The sequence below is a fragment of the Anastrepha ludens genome, chromosome 2 (genome assembly GCF_028408465.1).
Source record: "Anastrepha ludens isolate Willacy chromosome 2, idAnaLude1.1, whole genome shotgun sequence".
In the NCBI taxonomy this organism is placed as follows: Eukaryota; Metazoa; Arthropoda; class Insecta; order Diptera; family Tephritidae; genus Anastrepha; species Anastrepha ludens.
The window spans coordinates 104,394,332-104,413,786 of NC_071498.1; the positions used below are offsets into that span (position 1 = coordinate 104,394,332).

The 19,455-nt window shown below is 34.8% G+C and overlaps 2 protein-coding genes across 2 annotated transcripts; both read left to right on the forward strand.

Annotated features, from left to right (window-relative positions):
- Positions 1-355: 355 nt before the first annotated feature.
- Positions 356-12,154, forward strand: LOC128854999 (serine protease grass-like). Its single transcript, XM_054089537.1, has 5 exons — positions 356-877; positions 1,196-1,356; positions 10,832-11,154; positions 11,227-11,420; positions 11,495-12,154. Exons 1-5 carry the CDS (start codon positions 814-816, stop codon positions 11,911-11,913), a joined length of 1,161 nt encoding a protein of 386 aa, XP_053945512.1. The 5' UTR covers positions 356-813; the 3' UTR covers positions 11,914-12,154.
- Positions 12,155-15,474: 3,320 nt separating this feature from the next.
- On the forward strand, positions 15,475-19,099 carry LOC128858886 (pickpocket protein 11). Its single transcript, XM_054095447.1, has 8 exons — positions 15,475-15,506; positions 15,591-15,704; positions 15,814-16,030; positions 16,099-16,229; positions 18,005-18,393; positions 18,451-18,601; positions 18,785-18,891; positions 18,957-19,099. Exons 1-8 carry the CDS (start codon positions 15,475-15,477, stop codon positions 19,082-19,084), a joined length of 1,269 nt encoding a protein of 422 aa, XP_053951422.1. The 3' UTR covers positions 19,085-19,099.
- The last annotated feature ends 356 nt before the right edge of the window (positions 19,100-19,455 follow it).

Genomic DNA, 19,455 nt, shown 5'->3' on the forward strand with positions numbered 1-19,455 from the left:
GTTTAAGGTTTCATTAAAAAAACTACAGTTGGAACAAACCAATTTTGTTCACAGTAAAAACCTAAATCAGTACTATTTTGTTAAAAATAAAGATTAAATTTTTTTAAATTTAGGACATTTTTTTTATGTTTACATTTTGAAACATTTTTTTTGTAATTTGTTTTTTTTTTTTGTAACATTCATTTAGCCCCACTTACCAACACCATTCACAGGCCAATGCAATTGCTGCCTGTAGCCGTCAAGAGTCATCGCAACTGAGAACGAAAAACTGAAGGAGCGAACTCGATGCAAAATCGCATTTGACTAGCTATAAAACAGCAGCATTAGTTGCGGCGAATCGCATACGCATAGCAGAGTTGAGCATCTCTCAACCAGTTGAGAAAGTCATCTCTGTTTGTTCTGTCCGGTACATAAACAAAGGTTTATATCAGCATCGCTGCAAAGATCAGTTCTGATTCGATCGTCACGCGGTCGCGACGTACTATCGAACGGCTAGCAAGTTAGAAGATACTGATAATTCTAATATATTTGTATAAAGTCATCGAACGTAGTATCTGATAAAGGTGCTAAGGAATCATATGAAGATAATCAATGCATATTAAAATTGCATAAGAAATAAATGCAATCAAATTTATAAAACGTAAATAACTAAAAACCCAAAAAAAAAAAAAACAACTTGCAGTGGAAAACAAAAATCCCCTTCAGTGTACAATCACTTAATACTACCGCGAATTGAACGCACACACATACATACTTACGTTCTTAGGAATTTATTTAATAAATTTAAAAAACTTGAATAAGAAAAAAGCAAAAATGTATTGCAATACATTTTTTTGGCTACCAATACTTTTCGCGTCATTGCAAGTGGCCTACGCACGTAAGTTTTCAAATAAATATTAAATAATAGAATACAGAAAACATACGATACAATTCAATATTAAATAAATAACATCGCATTGAAGTTTGATCGCCTTTAAATGCATAAAATAGAAATTAAATGTTTGCCTTGAAAATATTTGAAAAACCAGTAATTGCAGCAGCTAACGAATTTCTCTTCTACTTTCACGCTCCACTCAACAAATGCAAACCGGCACTCAATGACGAAACCTGTCATCGTAAATGGCTGCGTAAACAATAATCAAAACAATCGAAACGAAATACAAATAAACAACTCACATATGAATGTAATAAACAGAATATTATTCTTGCTTGACACCCTACAACACGTACGGCCGTTGTGTGCCTTACAACAAATGTGGATTCCTTCAAAAACTCTTCACTCAGTACGGTCTCTCACTGCCACAAAACTATTTAGCGGATATACAAAAGTCGCGCTGCCAAGGAAGCACACCTGGGGTAAGTACGAATAGTGGGTTTCTTCTAATTGTTAAGAGACTTTCTAAAATTTAGGATGCTATATAGCAACTAAGTAATATTATTAGTTCGAATACTAATTGTCTTTTGCCGATGGGTAGACTGTTGGTTCTGGGTGTGATGCCCGTAATGGAAATGAAATAAAGATATGAAGTACAGCGTTTTTTTCAACAGCGACCGCCTCTTGGTAGTGAAAAACCTGTTGTCAAGGATGTGGGCTATCAATCCCAGGGTCTAGTGGCAAGCATAGCAAAGTGGATGATGAGTTTTTTTTTCAGTAAAGTATTTCATGCTAGGATTTTTTTGATACTTTTTTTGTAATATTTCTTATTTTTTAACCAAAACTACAATACATAAATAAAACTTTCAAACTTTTAGAAAATTAGGAAAAGTTCAAAAAATTTTCATCTAAATTCTGAACTTTTTAATTTAAATCATTAAAGAATTCTCAGGTACCCAGTAAAAATAAGTGCAAGTTTGAGCGTCTAAAAATCGCTGGAATTTTTATAATTTGTTTTCTCTTGGTTAATAAAATTTTAATAAAACAAGTGAAATTTTTAAGCATCTAAAAAATTGTTTGAATTTTATAATTTTTTTCTGTTCATAGCTGATGAAATTTTAATAAAACAAGTGCGCGTTTCGAGCGTCTTGAAAATCATCGCTTGATTTTTAATAATTTTTTTTGTTTCATGGCTCACGAAATTTTAGTAAAAGTTTTTTCTCGGGGTTAACGAAATTTTAGTAAAGCAAGTGATTGTTTGAAGCAACTAAAAAATTACTTGAACTTTTTATATTTGTTTTTCCCATGACTCTTGAAATTTTAGCAAACGAAATGCACACTTAAGCGTCTAAATATCGCTTGAATTTTTAATGTTTTTTTCTCATGGCTCATGTAATTTTAATAAAATAAGCGGAAGTTTTAAGCGTCCAAAAATCGCTAAAATTTTTAATAATTTTTTTTCTTAGGGCTCATCAAATTTTAGTAAGACAAGCGCAAGTTTTTACACTTTGTTTCTCTTGGTTAACAAAACAAAATTTGTAATAATTTTTTCTGACGGCTTTTTACACCAATAATATATGGTTTGTGATATATTGTGATATAAAACACATAGGAAAATTTGCAAAAAGTTTTTTTTTTCATTAACGTAACTCTTTAGCCGCTTAAAACTTGTACTTTATTTTACCAATATCTTTATAACCCTACATATCCTAAATTTTTCAAAAATTTTAGATTAAAAAATTAAAATTTAGATTTAAAATTGTAGATTTTTTAACATTTTGTTAAAGTTTGAAAAGTTTTATTTATGTAATATATAATATTAATATAATATGTATTATTATTCAATGAATAATGTTAAAAGAAAAATTATAAAAAACTTCTGATTTAAAAAAATGGTATATAAATATCAAAAAAGTCATCACGCACTCAGTTATGCTTGTATGAATATTTTATATCCCAGTTGGCTATGGCAGGACCTGAAACTCATTATAGAAATACTTCTAATACTTCCTTTGGTGGGCCACCTTCTTTCCGCTCTCTCTTCTTTTCATATGAGATGAAACACTTGGTACCTTCCCTTCTCTGAGAAAGTCCTTTATGCTGTCTTCCCTAAGAAATATTCTGGAACTTCTTGAGTCCTAAATTGTTGTACTCCTATTACAATTATTATTTATACATTTCGTTTTTTTGTTGTTGTTAAATATTTTATTACATACATAAACAAAATACAGTGCAACAAATAAGAAAACAAATGCAGGTTGAATAAGGATACATTTCAGCAACAAACCCCCAAACGAGCTTTTAAGGAAGCTTGATTAGAAGACCAATAAAGAGCAATTACAGGCTTTCCGTGTGACCGGTCTTTATATGTTTTTCAAAAAGAATTTGCTGGAGAATCCTTTTTGCAAATGCCAAGGTATTCAAAATTTCCTTCATTCAAAATAATTTTTTATTTATTCAGTAAATAAGTTATTCAAAAAAATGAAATGGATGATTAATTTTGCGCCACCTTGTATTTTCAAAATTACGCTGCAAATATTTATTTAATTTTTTTATTAATTTAATTGTCTTGTAAACTTAAATATGTATTTGTGCAGTACTAGTGGAGTACGAGTGGAGTGAATAGAGCTACTTGGGCTCACTGCTTACGGCTCACGAACAATTCGGTCGCTCTTTGGTAGTGAGTTCTAAATTTAATGCTCACCAAAATTTCGCTCACAGCAATGAGCGTTTGCATATAGTGGTACTTCAACCATTTCCCCTACCTATTTAGTACATACATAAAAATATAACAAATCTCCAAATATGTACTATTAGGCGCTTCACAAGCTGTTGTCGTAAAGTTTTTCGCAGTTGAATAAATGTTCAGAGGGCTTGAAACCACAATCAACTATATGTAGTTTACCTCTATGAAAATTCATAATATGACTTGTAGCTATCGTGCAAGTCCGCTAAATATATTTTAAATTGTTTAAAGTTTACGACATATACAATACAACAACACGACATTGACGAGAGCCTTGTGAATACCCTATATGTTTAATGGCAAAAATCGCTCTCCGGCTGCGTGAAATTAAAATTTCACTTATGGACATGCATCAATTATTTAAGAATTCGAAGGCGTGCTTATACAATTTTTTGGGAAAAGATATCTACTAAGTGCACGGTGGAGAGAATACAAAAGGTGACGATTACCGCGAACTCCTATCCGGTTCTCAGTCAATTTGATTGAGTCAGTTGACGTAATAAGTGGATATTTGCTTTCGTGTTATTGTTGCACTGATTTTAATTTTTATTGTGGTTAACGAGTGCATTTATCGTACTACGCCGTTCTCTTGCTTGCCCACTTGTTACACCTCAGCCAGAAACACTCTCACGGATGTCGCAATCTTGAAATTGATCATTCTTGTATTGCATGTAGGAAGATGCTTAAAATTATATTATTTCAAGGTAGGTGGAGAGAGCTTTCACCTTTTAGATTTTAATCAAGGTGTAACTAAGGTGATGTCAGTCAAGCGGTGTTTGTTGTAATTTTGCCAAGTTCAGCATTCTTATTTCTGAATGATGCCAATTTGACTTACTTGCCTTGATTCTTTCTTTCTTTCTAATAATTATACGTTTTAGCAGCATGTGTTTGAGAGCACTCTAACATCGTTACTTTTTTATCATTTTCGAATGGAGGATTCCCAACGCCATGATTAATTTTATCAAATAATTCCTTCGATGTATTCCATGCATTCAAATCACAATTTCAGAAAATTTTGTTCCGGCTGTTTAAGGTATAGTTGGACAGTTTTATTTTGGTATCAGTTTTGTCGATACTTAGCTAAGAAATTTCAAAGCCTCCAACTTAGATGGTGACGATTTGTCAAGATCCGCAAAGCGTGGAGTTTAGTTATTTGCTGGATACCGCATAACTTAACAATTGCCCAAAAAAGATATGTTGTTGTTGTTATAGCAGCTCATAGGTCCTGCCAGAGCGGTGTAGTCACCGATCGTCATCATCTAACACATCTAACGGTAGGCACAGGAAACGTGCTGTTTCGACGGGAGGGTCCGGAGGGAGAGGGGTGCTAGGGGAGTGGGCTTGAGAGGACATGTGAACTGGTGGTTAGTATCACAGCTGAAGCTCCTTGTCTGCAATGGGTGGTGTTTGGACTCTGATAATGGTATTCAGGAATCAGGAGTTTAGGAAGGTGATAAGCGAATGTCACCCCTGTATATCTGTATACTGGTCGATCCATTAGTAATCATGTTTGTTTGTCTCGATTTTGTCGAAGAAATGGCTCTTGACTCGCCTGGAAGGTGGCTCAGGCTCTAGCAAGTGTCTACGGGGTGATTATTGCGGTAACATCCTAGCTAGAATTGCTTGCTGAGTTTTTTACTGTGCGCCATAATCGGGAGCATGAAAGCGTCATGGTGAAGGAGGTGCAGGGGAGACATCAGGAGGCATCACTGCTCTGTCACATCTGAAGCTCTGTCCACAGCGAATCTATAGTACCAGGCGACTAAATGCGTGCAGCCAGACCGGCCAATTGCTTTTTATGTGGCCAGCGGCATTTTTATTGTCTCTGCTTCAAGTGCTGACGGCTAGCAATTTGAGAATTTTGTTACGATTTTGGTATGCCATCGAATTTTACCAATAATTGCGAAGTTGTTGGCGGAAGAAGTAACTCAAATCAAATGGTGGCCTGTTTTTTCACATAAACTGGGAAATTTGGTCATTTCGCAACTGTACTACCAGAAAAACTTAAAACAGTCAATTCTGTGTGATGCACAGCCATTTGTTTGCCAGCAATTTTTTAATGAAGGAAAACAAACTGCCGAATACGAATTATTCTTCACCAAGGCAATGTAAGCTCCCACATATCGGCACACAACTCGCCTAAGAGAGTTTTTGAGCACTCAAGAGATCGAATGAATGAGTCAACTGCCTTACAGTCCCGATTTGGCATCTAATGAATTATTTCTGTTCATGAACATCAACATTAATTTTTTTTTTTTTTTTTTTTTTTTTTTTATTTTACACTGCGACTAGTTACAAAGAAAAATTGTAATAACTAACGAGCAATTTGTTTAGAATTTAGAAAATAAGGTATATACAACAATTAACGCTAAGGTGTGGTTAGTACATTAAGTCTTTGGGCTTTCTGCGTTTCAGTCTTCTTCTCCAATTAGCTGGATTAGCGAGAATAGTGGCCTCCGTATTGACGTGGTTTTTTAACCTTTCATCGTGGGCTTTTGCCATCTTTTTTATTGTGTCTGCCACCGAGTCAATATTTAGGTCGCGTTCAAGATCGGAGCTACGGATATACCACGGAGCACCGACTGCACATTTAATAATTTTATTTTGGAACCTCAACATTAAATGCGATGCCGACGTTTTTCAACGCCTAAAGCAGCTGTTGAAGCCTTTTGTTTGTATCCACTTCTGAATGGCAAAAGTGCTTTGAAAATTGGTTCAAGCGAATGCAAAAGTGTACAAACAATAAATCCATTTTCATTGTTATTATACTGTGTTTTCATTATTGAGTGCAAAATATAAAAAGCAGCCCTCGTAAAATAAAACATACATATTTTTTTGTTTTGTTTTTGAAATAGAGGCACGTGCACATGTACAGTTGTTGGATTAAGGTAAATATTATTTTTAATTTTCGGTGATTTTTTTAAAGCATCTTTTTGATAGATAAATTTTGGCGCACCTTAAATTTTAATTGCCCGACAGTCATTTCTATTAGCTCATATCACGTACATTTATACATTTGCTTAAACAGCTGCCAATCCCTAGTATTTTTTTTTTTCCAAATTATAATTTTAAAACACTTTGATTTCCCCCTTTTTTAGCTTTGCAAGTTTTCATATTCGGCTAAAATCGCGTAAGCGGTTAGAGGAAGTTTTCATATTTCTTCAAATGCTCACCCGTTATACGTTTTATGTAGTATAAATATGTGTAATTATACGTAGAGATTCTCACTCAATATGGGGACCAGCCAACATTTTTCTTTAAATATTCAAGCAAGTCCCATTGACTTTTTGTAGATGTAATTTTCAAATGCTACCCACCGAACTCGTTTCTCCTAAACTGAAATATGTGCATTGTTGAAATATATTTATGAAAAACGTGTGCATTGTACTGGTATACTACATACATACATATATAGACAATGGAATGGAATGATATTTAGTAATATCCTCTGTGCAATGAAAGATTTTGCGATATTTTCCCAATTTCGTTGCTACTTTTTTAAATTTGCTTAAAAAAATTATAAATAAATAAAAATTTAAAAATATTGTAGGATGACGGTCTCGTGTACAATGGCATTTTGAAAAAACGCCAAAAATAATAATTCCTCATTTAACAATAAATTGCCCACTTATTTATCAATTGACTTGTGGTTGACCTCCCACAAAATTGTTTGTGTTATTAAATATGAATGAACTGGGAATTTCATAAATAAACATCAGCCTTTGAAAACCTGTATTTTTTAATGATAAACACTTATATATGTATATATATATTATTTATGTTATAGTTTGCAGTTGCATACAATGCAGGGAAATCCGCTGGTGTGGAACTGTTGCGCTTTTGGAAAACTTAGCGTGCAGACTAGTCCGCATTCGTTTTCACATCCATATAAGTTCTAGTGCATTTCCTAAGAATTCTCATTTATCAAAGAATTTAAAATCATTTAGTTTTTTTGCGATGGTTTTTCCTACCCGATAATTATTTTTTTCTCTACGTCAATCCGCAACCTATTAACATAAGGAAATATCAGGTAGATATCCAACATCAAGAATCCAACTTAGAAGTGTTAGAATAATAAAATATTAATCAAATAATAAGATATGTGTATGAACAGGGTGCGTACGGATGAGAATAAATCCAGTTAAGGGGTTATATACCTTGTGAGCCCGAAAACATGGACGATTGTCATAATTTTTTGACGTGATAACGTCTTATAATTCGATTTAACAGGCTGCACGCACGAAAAAATGTGTCGTTGCCTTGCTCATTAGTGTTACCTTGCTCATTTGCCGTTACCTTGCTCATTGCCGTTACCTTGCTCATTTGTCGTTACCTTGCTCATTGCATTGAATGAACTGCAAGCGAAAGCGCGGAACGAACGACAAAGCAAACAAAGCAAACGAAAGGCAACGTTCGACATCTTGCTCTCTCCTATTTAAGTGAGCGTATATATGTATGTATATGCGCAAATATACATATATAAATTCACGTATTTGTATTTGCATATGCCTTCTTATTGATTATTATTAATTTGATTTACTTGAAGAATTTAAAATAAAACCAAGTTTGTTAATAATACCTGTTGTTTTAATGTTATTATTATTAATTTTTTTATTATATATGAAGGAAAAAATGTATGGTAATATTTACCATATACCTTATAAGATATGTTGTATACTAATATATGTGTATAAACATGCATATATGTACATATACAATTTCGCGCAATTTTCAAAAAGAACAAATCTATATGTAAAGATGCATACAAATCATATGGACATATCAAATATACGAATCTATTCCGTACGCAAGCAAATGTAAGCTAATGTGCTTGAACTGCAAGCGAGAGCGCGGAACGAACGACAAAGAGCACAATCGGCCCCCGCGTTTGGCAACGTTCGACATCTGGTTCTGTCCTACTTGAGTGAGCATATATATGTATGTATGTATATGTATGTATATGCGCATTTGTATATAAATTCACATACTTGTATTTGCATATGCCTTTTTCCTGTGTGCATGGTAATGAACCAATTCTCTGTTGAGAATAAACGATGATAGGAAAAATAGGAAATGAAAGGGAGTGTTTCGAGTGTAAAGTGTCTTGAGAAAGTCAAATCGATGATGATGCCTCTAAGTGTTGTTGACTTATTAACGTCTGATGCATAATCGAAATTGAAGATATCTTTCATGAATTTGATAAATGTTTCGTCATTTTTCACGTTTGTGTAAATGTAACTTTACCTATTCCATTGCAATTCCATTTACCTCCTCCTCTATATATTCATACAAAATATCTATCAAACAAATAAAATTAAAATTTTGTTTTGAAAATTGCAACCATTCCATCAATATTTTCTTATGACGTTGTCACGTTAAACTATCGTCAGTAAACCGACTTTACAGACAACCCCTTTTTTTTAAATCTGTTTTAGAACTTTTATTCAAATGAGGCATATATCATACTGAAGGGTAACTCTCGAAGAATATATTTTGGTGTTTTTATTTAAAAAGATGTTATTATTTATTCTTGATATCGCCCCTCCCCCGAAACGCCGTTTTTTAGAAGAGGCTTGCGGTGATCACGGTAGCGCATGAACAGCTCAACTGAAATCAAAAAAATTAAAGGATTATTGTAGAACATTATTTTTTAGTGAATCTGAATGGTTTATTTACCCAAAAAAAATTGTCTCGATATGAAAACCACTTTGCACCAAAAAACCGATTTTTGAGGGGTTGAAAAATTAAAAAAAAATTAATTCCAGCGAACTATGCAAATATTTATAAAAAGTGAACCGTTCAGATTCACGAGGTTGTAACTTTGAATAAGTAAAAAAAAAGTTTATGCAAATCGTTCAAATAGTTTTTGATAAATAATGATCACCGCGACGGTAATTTTCAAAAAACACGACTTCGAGATAATCGCGTCTAAAGTTTTGAGTGCACTTCATTTAAGGATAATTTGTGCAATTCCACGGTCTGTAACTTTCGTTCTAGTGCTCCGATCTTTATGATTTTTTGAATTTATATTTTTAAGATGATGCACTTTTAGAATATGAAATAAGAAATTTTTCGATTTTTTTGTCCAACACAAGATATGTATTTTGAACAAAATTTAATGAAACTTCGCAAACATGAACTTATTTTTTATCTATAAAATCATTCAATAAATTTTCCATTAACTGGGTCGGAAACGGTCCGGAATCAAATATCTTTATTCATAGTGGCCATAACGGTACTATGTGCAGCCTTCGGAGAAGAAGTGGTGGTCAACAAGCATCCTCGATTTCACGCCCAACTACGCCCCATACGTATTAATCCAGCGGATTAAGGTCTAGAGGGTTAGACGACCATAAGTTCGGTGTTATGTGGTTATGGAAATATCCAGCCATCCAATCTTGCCTCGCCATCGCATTGTAGAGTAGAGTCTTTCTGAAAGATGTATGGTCTGTCACCGCGTACACTAACAATCCAGGGTTTCTCTACTGTCTCAAGAACCTCGATTTTTGCAGCAGAAATCACTCGAAATCCATTAGTAAAAAAGTGTGGTGGTATTTGATGTCCTTGGTTGCTCACCTCACCTCTGTAGGATGGGATGGAATGGATGGTTATCATCTGTCATTTTTGTTGGTTAAAACTTTTCTCGTCAGAAAACAAAAATCATAACATCTCAGGCTCTTCATAATGTTTAATGCTTTTCATCGGGTAACTCGCTTTTATCGTGTGCCCTCCGATATGAACTGTCTTCTGCGCATAACCAAACATCTTAATGAACAACTCGACGGATAAAACCCTCAGAAACCCTATAAACGAATAATCGGTACACTTAAGAAAATTAGATATTTCTAAATCGGTATAATTTGCAGATATAGCGCTGATATTTGTATGTATCTTAATTTCTTGAGTTAAGTTGTAGTCCTCCAGGACTTATTTGAAAAAGAGCAAAAATATAAATAACGGATTCGGTTATGCATGACCTCAAATAGCGGATGCACCTTATATAATCATATATATAAATACATACAAGTAAAAGGTTTTCGCATACTGACTTTAGCCAGGTTCCTCTCAAATGAAAAAATTATCACTGGCTTTCTAAAGTTCTTATACTCGTATGCTTCTTTGTGTAGCGTAAACAGTGCCTCTAAATGATCACCACGAGAATTAATAATATTTCTTTACTTATATGAACTATCCACTTTTATATCTTCCAGATACATATCTGTTGTGATGACACTCTGTCACCAACTCCAGCCCCAGAACCTACACCATCGAGCGGTGGAGGCGATAAGAAGGATACGGATTATGTGGCGTCGATGAATCAACAGGGTTTGGGCGTATTGCGTGCACAAAAATGCGGCGGCGCTGGCGGAGAGCGTGTGTCGCATGGGCAAAATGTCGATCTGTACGAGTTTCCTTGGATGGCACTGTTAATTTACAGTAGTCAGGAGGATCGCTTCAAGTGTGGTGGATCGCTTATAACAGATACCTACGTATTGACTGCAGCGCATTGTATGGTGGGCGTGTCTGAGAAAATGTAAATTGAGCTGAAAGAGCGCTTCCTATTTCTAAAATATTTATGTATATCTTCATTTTTTATTGCCTCTAGAATTGGGGTTCGTTTGGGCGAACATGATTTGACCGAGGAAGAAGATTGCATAACAGTCAATCAACGTCGCATCTGTGCACCGCCAGTGGAAGATATTGGTGTGGAAAAGACTATACCGCATCCAGATTTCAATAATGCGCGCAAAACAAATGATGTCGCTTTGGTGAAACTCGCACGTTCAGTACAATTCAAAAGTAAGTTAGGCCATCAAAGTTAAATGTGCAAAGTTAAAATTCATTGAATATTTTCTTTTTCTCTTTTGTTTTAGAACACATCAAGCCGATTTGTTTGCCTATTATCCCAGAAGCTGCACAAATACCCAGAGACCGGCGCTTCTTCATAGCTGGTTGGGGCGGCACTGAAAATAGCAAAACATCGAATATATTGCAAAAGGCGTTGGTGCCATTCAAAACGCGTGAGCAATGCCAAAACATTTTCCGACGTACGCGCATAAATGATAATCACCTCTGCGCGGGTGGTGATGGCTTGATTGACACATGCAAGGGTGACTCTGGTGGCCCGCTGTTCTATTTGGCACCCTACAGTGGGGCGCACAAATCTTTACGCTATGTCCAATATGGTATTGTGTCCTTTGGTGGCACAGAGTGCGGCAGTGATAGGAATTCTCCAGGCATTTACGCCAATGTTGCCAACTTTATGCCATGGATAACCAGCCATATTGTTTAGACACACCTGCATACGTATAAATTCTAATTGAAATGCAATGGAATGACGATTTGTTTGTGCAATATTTATTATTTTAATTATTTTTTATACGCTAACGTGTTTTCCTTTTAATTTATCGTTTAATACGTATTTATGTAGTAGTAGTATATTATTTATATGCAAACATATTATTTAAACTCAAACTTAGGTTAACATATATGTATGTACATACAAACAAGTGTGTAGAGAAAAAAGGTAAAAAAAAATAAACAAGACTTGAAGTTTTTCTTAATTTTACAAAATGATTTTCATATTCGTTCGTATTTATTCATTGCCAGCTAAGCTCGAAGCAAAGGGCACTACACACTACATCTGTTTTGTTTTTGTAATGTGCATAATGTGGATAATATATTGTAATATTATATCATGCACCAGACTTATCAGCAGGCAGCGCATCGTGAACAGTTTGCATGCTTTAGGGGATCATGATTCAATTATTAACAGTTTGCTCAGTTGCGAGCGAGAGAGAGTTTTAGCACCCTCTTACAAAAAGATACATTTGAGAAGAGTGAAGAATGTGGACAAATTAAATCCCTTTTGGTAAAAACTGTTTAAAAACTAAATTTAATTTAATAATTGAATGCAAATAATATATTCCATATATGCAAATATTTTTGAATAACTTTTTAGTTAAATAAAAAAAAATGATCGTGAGTGATGGAAATCTTTATTTTGGCCGTTACGCGCTCCGTTACTTGTCTGTTTTTATACTGCAGCTGTCTAGCTCTCAAGTGTCAAATATGATTGACGTAAGGAGTGAAGGGTAGACAGAATTTTCAAAAAATAAAATAAAAAGTAAAATTAAAGTATAATATCTTAAAAATATTGTGTGAAAATTTGAAGTGAATCGGACAAATACTTTTCGAGTTATTCAACAATGAACAAATGCCGCTCAGGCACTCCGGAGCATTCGAGAGCAAGTAGGTATGTTAGCTAGCAGCAGCTGCAGATAAAAGTGGCAGATAAGCGAGCTTATGATAACACTCGAGAAGATAGAATGCTACGTAGGCAACAGCAAATCGATATTTTGGAAAAGGCTATGACGGCTGGAGAACCATTATATGGCCCAGGAATAGATGACACAGGGCAAGTAATTAAATAATTCGTATAAATCTACACACATCGATAGCAAATTTAAATGCGTTTTTCTCATTTTGAACTGCTGATCACTGGAACTTAAAACCGCTTGATAGATTTTAATAAAATTTATACTACTTTTGAAAAACATAAAAAAACCGTGCCTGATCGAAGGATTTTTTTTTTTAATTTCGATTTTTTTTAAACAATTAATTGTAGGTTTTATCTCGAAAAACTGAAAAATATTTCCTGAGGCCGCCATAGGGTTAATTTTGAAAAAAAAAGTTCGATCAGGCACACGATTATCTATTAATAAATCTAATTTCTACTGTCCGATTAATTTTAGATGATCTCCAAGGAGTTGTGATGATCACCGCAAGGGACTTCTGGAGAAACGGGCTCCACACAAACAGCGATAACTTTTACAATTATTAATTTTTTTTGTTTTTTTGAAATTTTGCTAGAGTCAAGTCGAAACATGGTGTATTAATGCTATGTTTTTATTTTTGTTAAATAAAGCAACTGACTAGGAAAAACAATTATTGAAAATCATAATTTTTTCGGGACTCTGACTACCCCTAACCCTGTAAGACGTTAAATAAATATATGGCACAAATAGAAATTAGAAGCAGAAATTACAATGTGTGATATTAAAACAAAAAATGGTGTAACTTAATCCAAGAATTATGATTTGTGAATTAATTTTTAAATTTAACCAAGATCGAGCAGTTGGAGCAGGTATATATTCTCATAGACTTAGAATTGAAAAATCTCTGCGTCTCTCTAAAACTGATTGTAGATAAAGAAATCAGACAACAAGCAAAGTTAGCAAAACGTTATGATCCACCTACAACTACAAACAAACGTCAACATTAACAAATATGAAACTCACGGCAGTGTGAACTGGCTTCTGGTTCATGGGAGAGCAAGGAACCAAAATGGGTACCCCTTACAATATACATATACTGTCATAGTTATAATCAACCGGAGAAAAAGGAAACTTTCTTCCAACATCTTCTCTGTGAATGCTCCGCTCTATGGAAGACGAGGATGTTAACCCTTGGCAAACCGTTTTTTGAAAACCTTGAAGAGTGGGCTGGTATAGACGTAAACAACGTTATAAGGTTTCTAAACCACGCAGACTGGATATAGTTGTGAAGGAATAACCGTATAACTTGTTGGCAGCGAGGTGTGGCAACAAAATGCCTACAAAATGGTGCGGAAGCACTAATTGGATTCCTGGTGAATCGTCACTTCATCCAACCAACCAACGAAAATCGCTAAGTTGTGCAGTTTTGTCAATATGAAGATATTATGCCATCTAAACAAAAAATGCATTATTTCATAGAAAATACGGATTCATCATAAACTTAATTGACTAAAAATAAATTTTGAACACAGTTACTCCTTACTGTGATATCACAATGGATCGGCAACAGTCTAAGTGAGTTGATTTAAAGACCGGCTGCCACTTCTACCTACTTACCTAATACCTAATACCTATAAGTTTTTTCCACAAATTTTACTATTCCTCCACTTTTACATAAAATTCCTAGCGTTAGCAACCCAGTGCCTTGCTAAAGGAGGCAATTTGTCAGAGGGGACGACAAAACTGCTTACTGAACAAACCTTTTATTATTGAATCATGGTAGGGGATCATATTCAGCTATTTCTCCAATGTTCGAGAGTGCGTGTATTCCTATCACGTCAATGTTTGCGCACATTCTCGGATGGCCTCGGCCACAGCTGAGTGATTCCATGTCAAGTAGTCGAAGTATTTTGGATAGAGTGAAAAATGTTGTGTGTTTGGACATACACTCGTCTTGGTACGTATACCAGCTCTTCTAGGCGGTTGACAAATTTCATATTTCGATTTTCGTTGTACTCGCCAAGACCTCCTCATAATAAAAATTAAATCATTTCCCTGGTATTTTTGAATGTCGAATCGCTCAATTTTTTAATGTTCCTCGTATCGCCCATTTTTATTTATTGAAAATTGTGAAAAATTATTATTTTTGTGCATTAAATAACATTTTCCGCTTCTTTAGCCACTAAAAACGAAGTAAAATGATTTTTCGTTTGAATGGTTTTGTAAACCATTTATTGACTGCCTAAATATAACTGAAATTACTTTGCACCGTGCATGAACATTTAGCCCGTAATATTAAAAATTGGGTCGATAAATCATATCACTGACAGATCCTTATCCATTACTTTCACCCAAAGCAGAACAAAAGATTATTAACAACAAAAGGAAAAGACAAAGGAGAAACAAACAAAGGGATATTACGAGTGAACTAAAAGCCATGCCGATTGATTTCGGAAATTTTGAATACCTAAATAATATATATATATAAGTACACTTTTGCTAACAGTTGGAACTTTAGTAAGTTTTAGAAATCTGTTCTCTGTACCGAGTCTTGTTACTGCGCACCTAAACGGACAATGGCAAACTGGTTGCGTTTATCCCTTCAATGGTACATATTATATATATTAAATCTAATTGAATGTAAATAGGTATAAATAAAAAATAATAATTTTTTATATTTTGTATTACGTAGCTCGTTTATTTTAATGTCATCCTACTTTACTTTGCCGTTTCTCGTGAAACTTTCTGTGGGACTTGCCAATAATTTATTTGCTTCTTCCATATCCTTCAATTTGGATACGCTTTAGTAAGTATGGAAATATATAATGCTTACAAATACATACATACGCACATGCAAGCACGCCTATATCGACGCAATAGATATAAATTTCATATGAATATGTGGCCGTTTACAGCATCAATTGGAATACTTCTTTCCCGGCGGTAACCGTTTGCGAAATCTATAATGGCGAGAAAATATGGGATTTGAGTGAGCAATATTTTGGCACAAATCATGACCTTCAAATAGATGATTTTATAGGCGAGGTTGTCTTCTTCCGCGGCACCTGCACTACATGCGATAAATGTGATCACATCAAGTGTCCGCATAATTTTACAGAACTCTTGACACGGGTGCGTATGAGCAACATTGCAGAATTAAATGGTCTATTAATAAAGTTTGTATCTTGTTTCGTCGGCAGTATCGTGGTAAATGCGCTGAATTGCTTCTTAATTGTAGATATACAAATCAACACTTTGACTGCTGTGATGAGTTTTTACCCATTCGCACGGAATATGGTATTTGTTTTGCATTCAATTCGAATCAGGCTCGGTAAGTGAGTTTCATGGCAATAATCCTGCAAAAAAATTCCATTCAGGAGTAATATTTTTTTGCAACTAATTGGATCATTTTAATACGTATGTCATTTTCTCACTTGCTCACTTGTGCGAGGTAGCTTTTTATAGGCCCATAAAACATTAGTAAGTAGCATAAAATTGAATGATATTTGGGTCAGTCACAAGTCCATGCCTGCAGATAATCTTCTGATCCAACGGGCAAAGTATTGTACGAGTATGTGACGAAATTCTGCTTAAACTAAAGGCCTTTCAGAGAATATTTGAGATTAAAAAATTGTTGAGAATACCTCCATTCCTCTTGCCATTCCCGGTGGCAGTTGGATTTCTCTCGTTTTTACGAAATGTGGCTTGTTACGGCTTTAGCTCATACACCACTTCAAAATTGCATTATTTATGATTGGTTGAGTCCCCTGTGCATTTAAAAGCTTCTTCACAGTCGACACACACTTCTCAAATACACTAATCCAGAAATGCTATTATTTTTTACTGAAAATCAATTTTTACGATTTGTTAACGCTGCTCGGGTGTAGGTCTTTGCATTAAGAAAAATAATCATACTGGATAAATACATGGCACGATTTTTTAGCTACCAAAGCCGAGTGGATTTGTGCATGACCGTCATTCGGTGGTCATTATTTTTGCGTACAATTTTTGCGCAAATAGTTAAGAAATGCTTTACGGTCGATCTTTAGCTTCTAGGCGATGCTACGACTACAAACATGCCGGTCAATTTCGATTATTTCTGTGGTTTTATCGACATTAATGACATTTTCTTTAACATCAAAAACGCCTGAACAGAATCGATGAAACCAAAATTGCACTTAATTGGTTGATACATTATTCACATCATTTAGCAGCCTTTATCAAACAAAAACTGTAAAATGTACCGAATTTTCTCTTTATTGACTTCCATTCTTAACACCCCTGTAACTCATAACTGAATGGAACAAACAAAAAACAGCAAAAGAATTTTTTAGTGTGAAATATCATCTTAACAACGAACATAAACTTTAAATGGTTTGATCAATACTTTACAAGATATCGATCACTACAGCCATCTACCGAGAAAATTATGGATTTCTTTTTCCCCAAACTAATATATAGTGAGACAGCTCCAGCGGATTTTGTTGTCTTCTTTCCTAGAATCTATCCCTCAACTGGAGATTGAGCGACTCTAAAATTCGCGAACAATACGCGCATCTTGAGAGATACATATTTTTGCTAAAAAATAAATAAAAAAATAACCCTGATCTGGTATCGCTATGGACCAAAACGGTCCCTACGTGGCCTCGGCCAGTCAGTATAACCTAACCTAACCTACCAGAATTTTTATTATTGACGCCATTTCTATAGTTTATGACTGGAGCTCGGTCACTTCATTCTTTCTGTGGATCTCTCTACTATCAAATTAGGCCGAGTTGAGAATAGTAGTATACATAATTTAAGCATTCTCTAAACGCCAGTTACGAGGTGGCCGTTCTTATACTTACATACATAAATTTCTAGCAATTTTGAAATCAGCCGTCTCACTTTTCATAGTAAAATTTTTTTTTGATGTACATATTTTTCAACGTAAAATTTACTTTAATAGTGGCATAACCCAAGATATTAAAATGTCGAGAAAAACGACTTCAAAGTTTTCAATTTACGGAAATGTTAAGCAATTTTTTGGATTATTACACTATTGAGGTAAAAGGGCGATATGTATGTATGTATCTATATTCCTATGGACTTGTGTGTTTTCGACAGCAAAAGTTCTCAAATACGATTTGCCAGTAATCGCGAAACTGGCCCGGGCAATTTAAAATTCGACACTTCTGCCGATATTCAACTGCACATCCATTCCCCCATTGATATTCCGCTTCCCTTCCTAGAGGGTATGATCCGGGAAAATGTGTTGCTTGGTAGTACCAAAGAAATTATCATCAACGTCATGGAGTTATATAATCACGAAAGTGTCTATCAGCTCTCGCTCGACCAACGTCGCTGTCGCTTCAGCCACGAACGCACGGCCTGGGGTCATCATGTAGGTATCTACGACTTTTACAGCTACCCCACCTGCATTGTTGAGTGCGGTCTAGCAGCGCAGCTGCAACATTGTAATTGCAGTAGTCATTTCCTAGCGCCAGCAGTGAAATGTAAGCCTTTTGATATAAATGTGTAAGTCCAAATTTGGTTAACAGTTCGCTTTACAGCTACTCGTCTATCGGTGCCCATATGCGATTATCGTGGCTTAAGCTGTCTCACTAGACACTACGAAGAGATACAGCTGGAACGAAAATCATGCGATTGTATGAGCTCATGTGAGGAGCCAGAATATAATATCATTTACAGTTCTTCAGATGGGTATGCAATATTTATTGATATAAAAACTACACTAACAACCATTGTCAAACATTTCTCTACCAACGTTTGTTGTTGGGGAAAACAGATCGAGTGACAGTGCTTTGTTGTTGTCGCACCTTACATTTGTATATCACAGTATATATTTTTTTTATTTATAAAAAATTTATATTTAACTGAATTCAGCGAAACTGAAAGGGATATGGAAGTGACGCAGGTGCAAGTTGCCTTCATTGAACTACCAAAGCAGCGTTATATTCGACGTGTCACCAAGACGCTACTGGATTTACTGAGTGATAAATGATAAAAAGATATATTGAAATTATGTATGCTTTATGAATTTCCGCTTCTTTTCCAGTTTCAGTTGGTGGCATTGCTGGCCTCTTCTTTAATGCCTCTCTTGTGCGCCTCGTTGAAGTAATATTTTTACTCAAAGAATTAAAATGGAACGATGTAAGGAGTCTGCTTTTGGGCACGGAAATGTAAATCAGTTGGAAAATGTTGTCAATACACATTATAAAACTTTGTTTTGTATGAAATGACCATTAGTTAAAAATTTTATAATAGTTAGTGTAAAAGGCAGGACTACTTAGCTCAAATAAGGGTGCATTATCTACTTAAGATATTTTTTAGTAGTGTAGTGCAATTGACCCTCCACGAGTTAGCGGAGTCCATAATATATGTACCTGCTCCCCCTAATAGTGAAGCTTAGAATTCACAGACTTCTACTGGGTCAGATGACACGAGTGCAAATCGACTAAGAGATATCCGTTCAATTCCTCTTCTTGTTGTTGTAACAATATAAACAGGGAGATTCTGCTAAAGTGACAGTACTTAACTGGATATAATATCGGTTC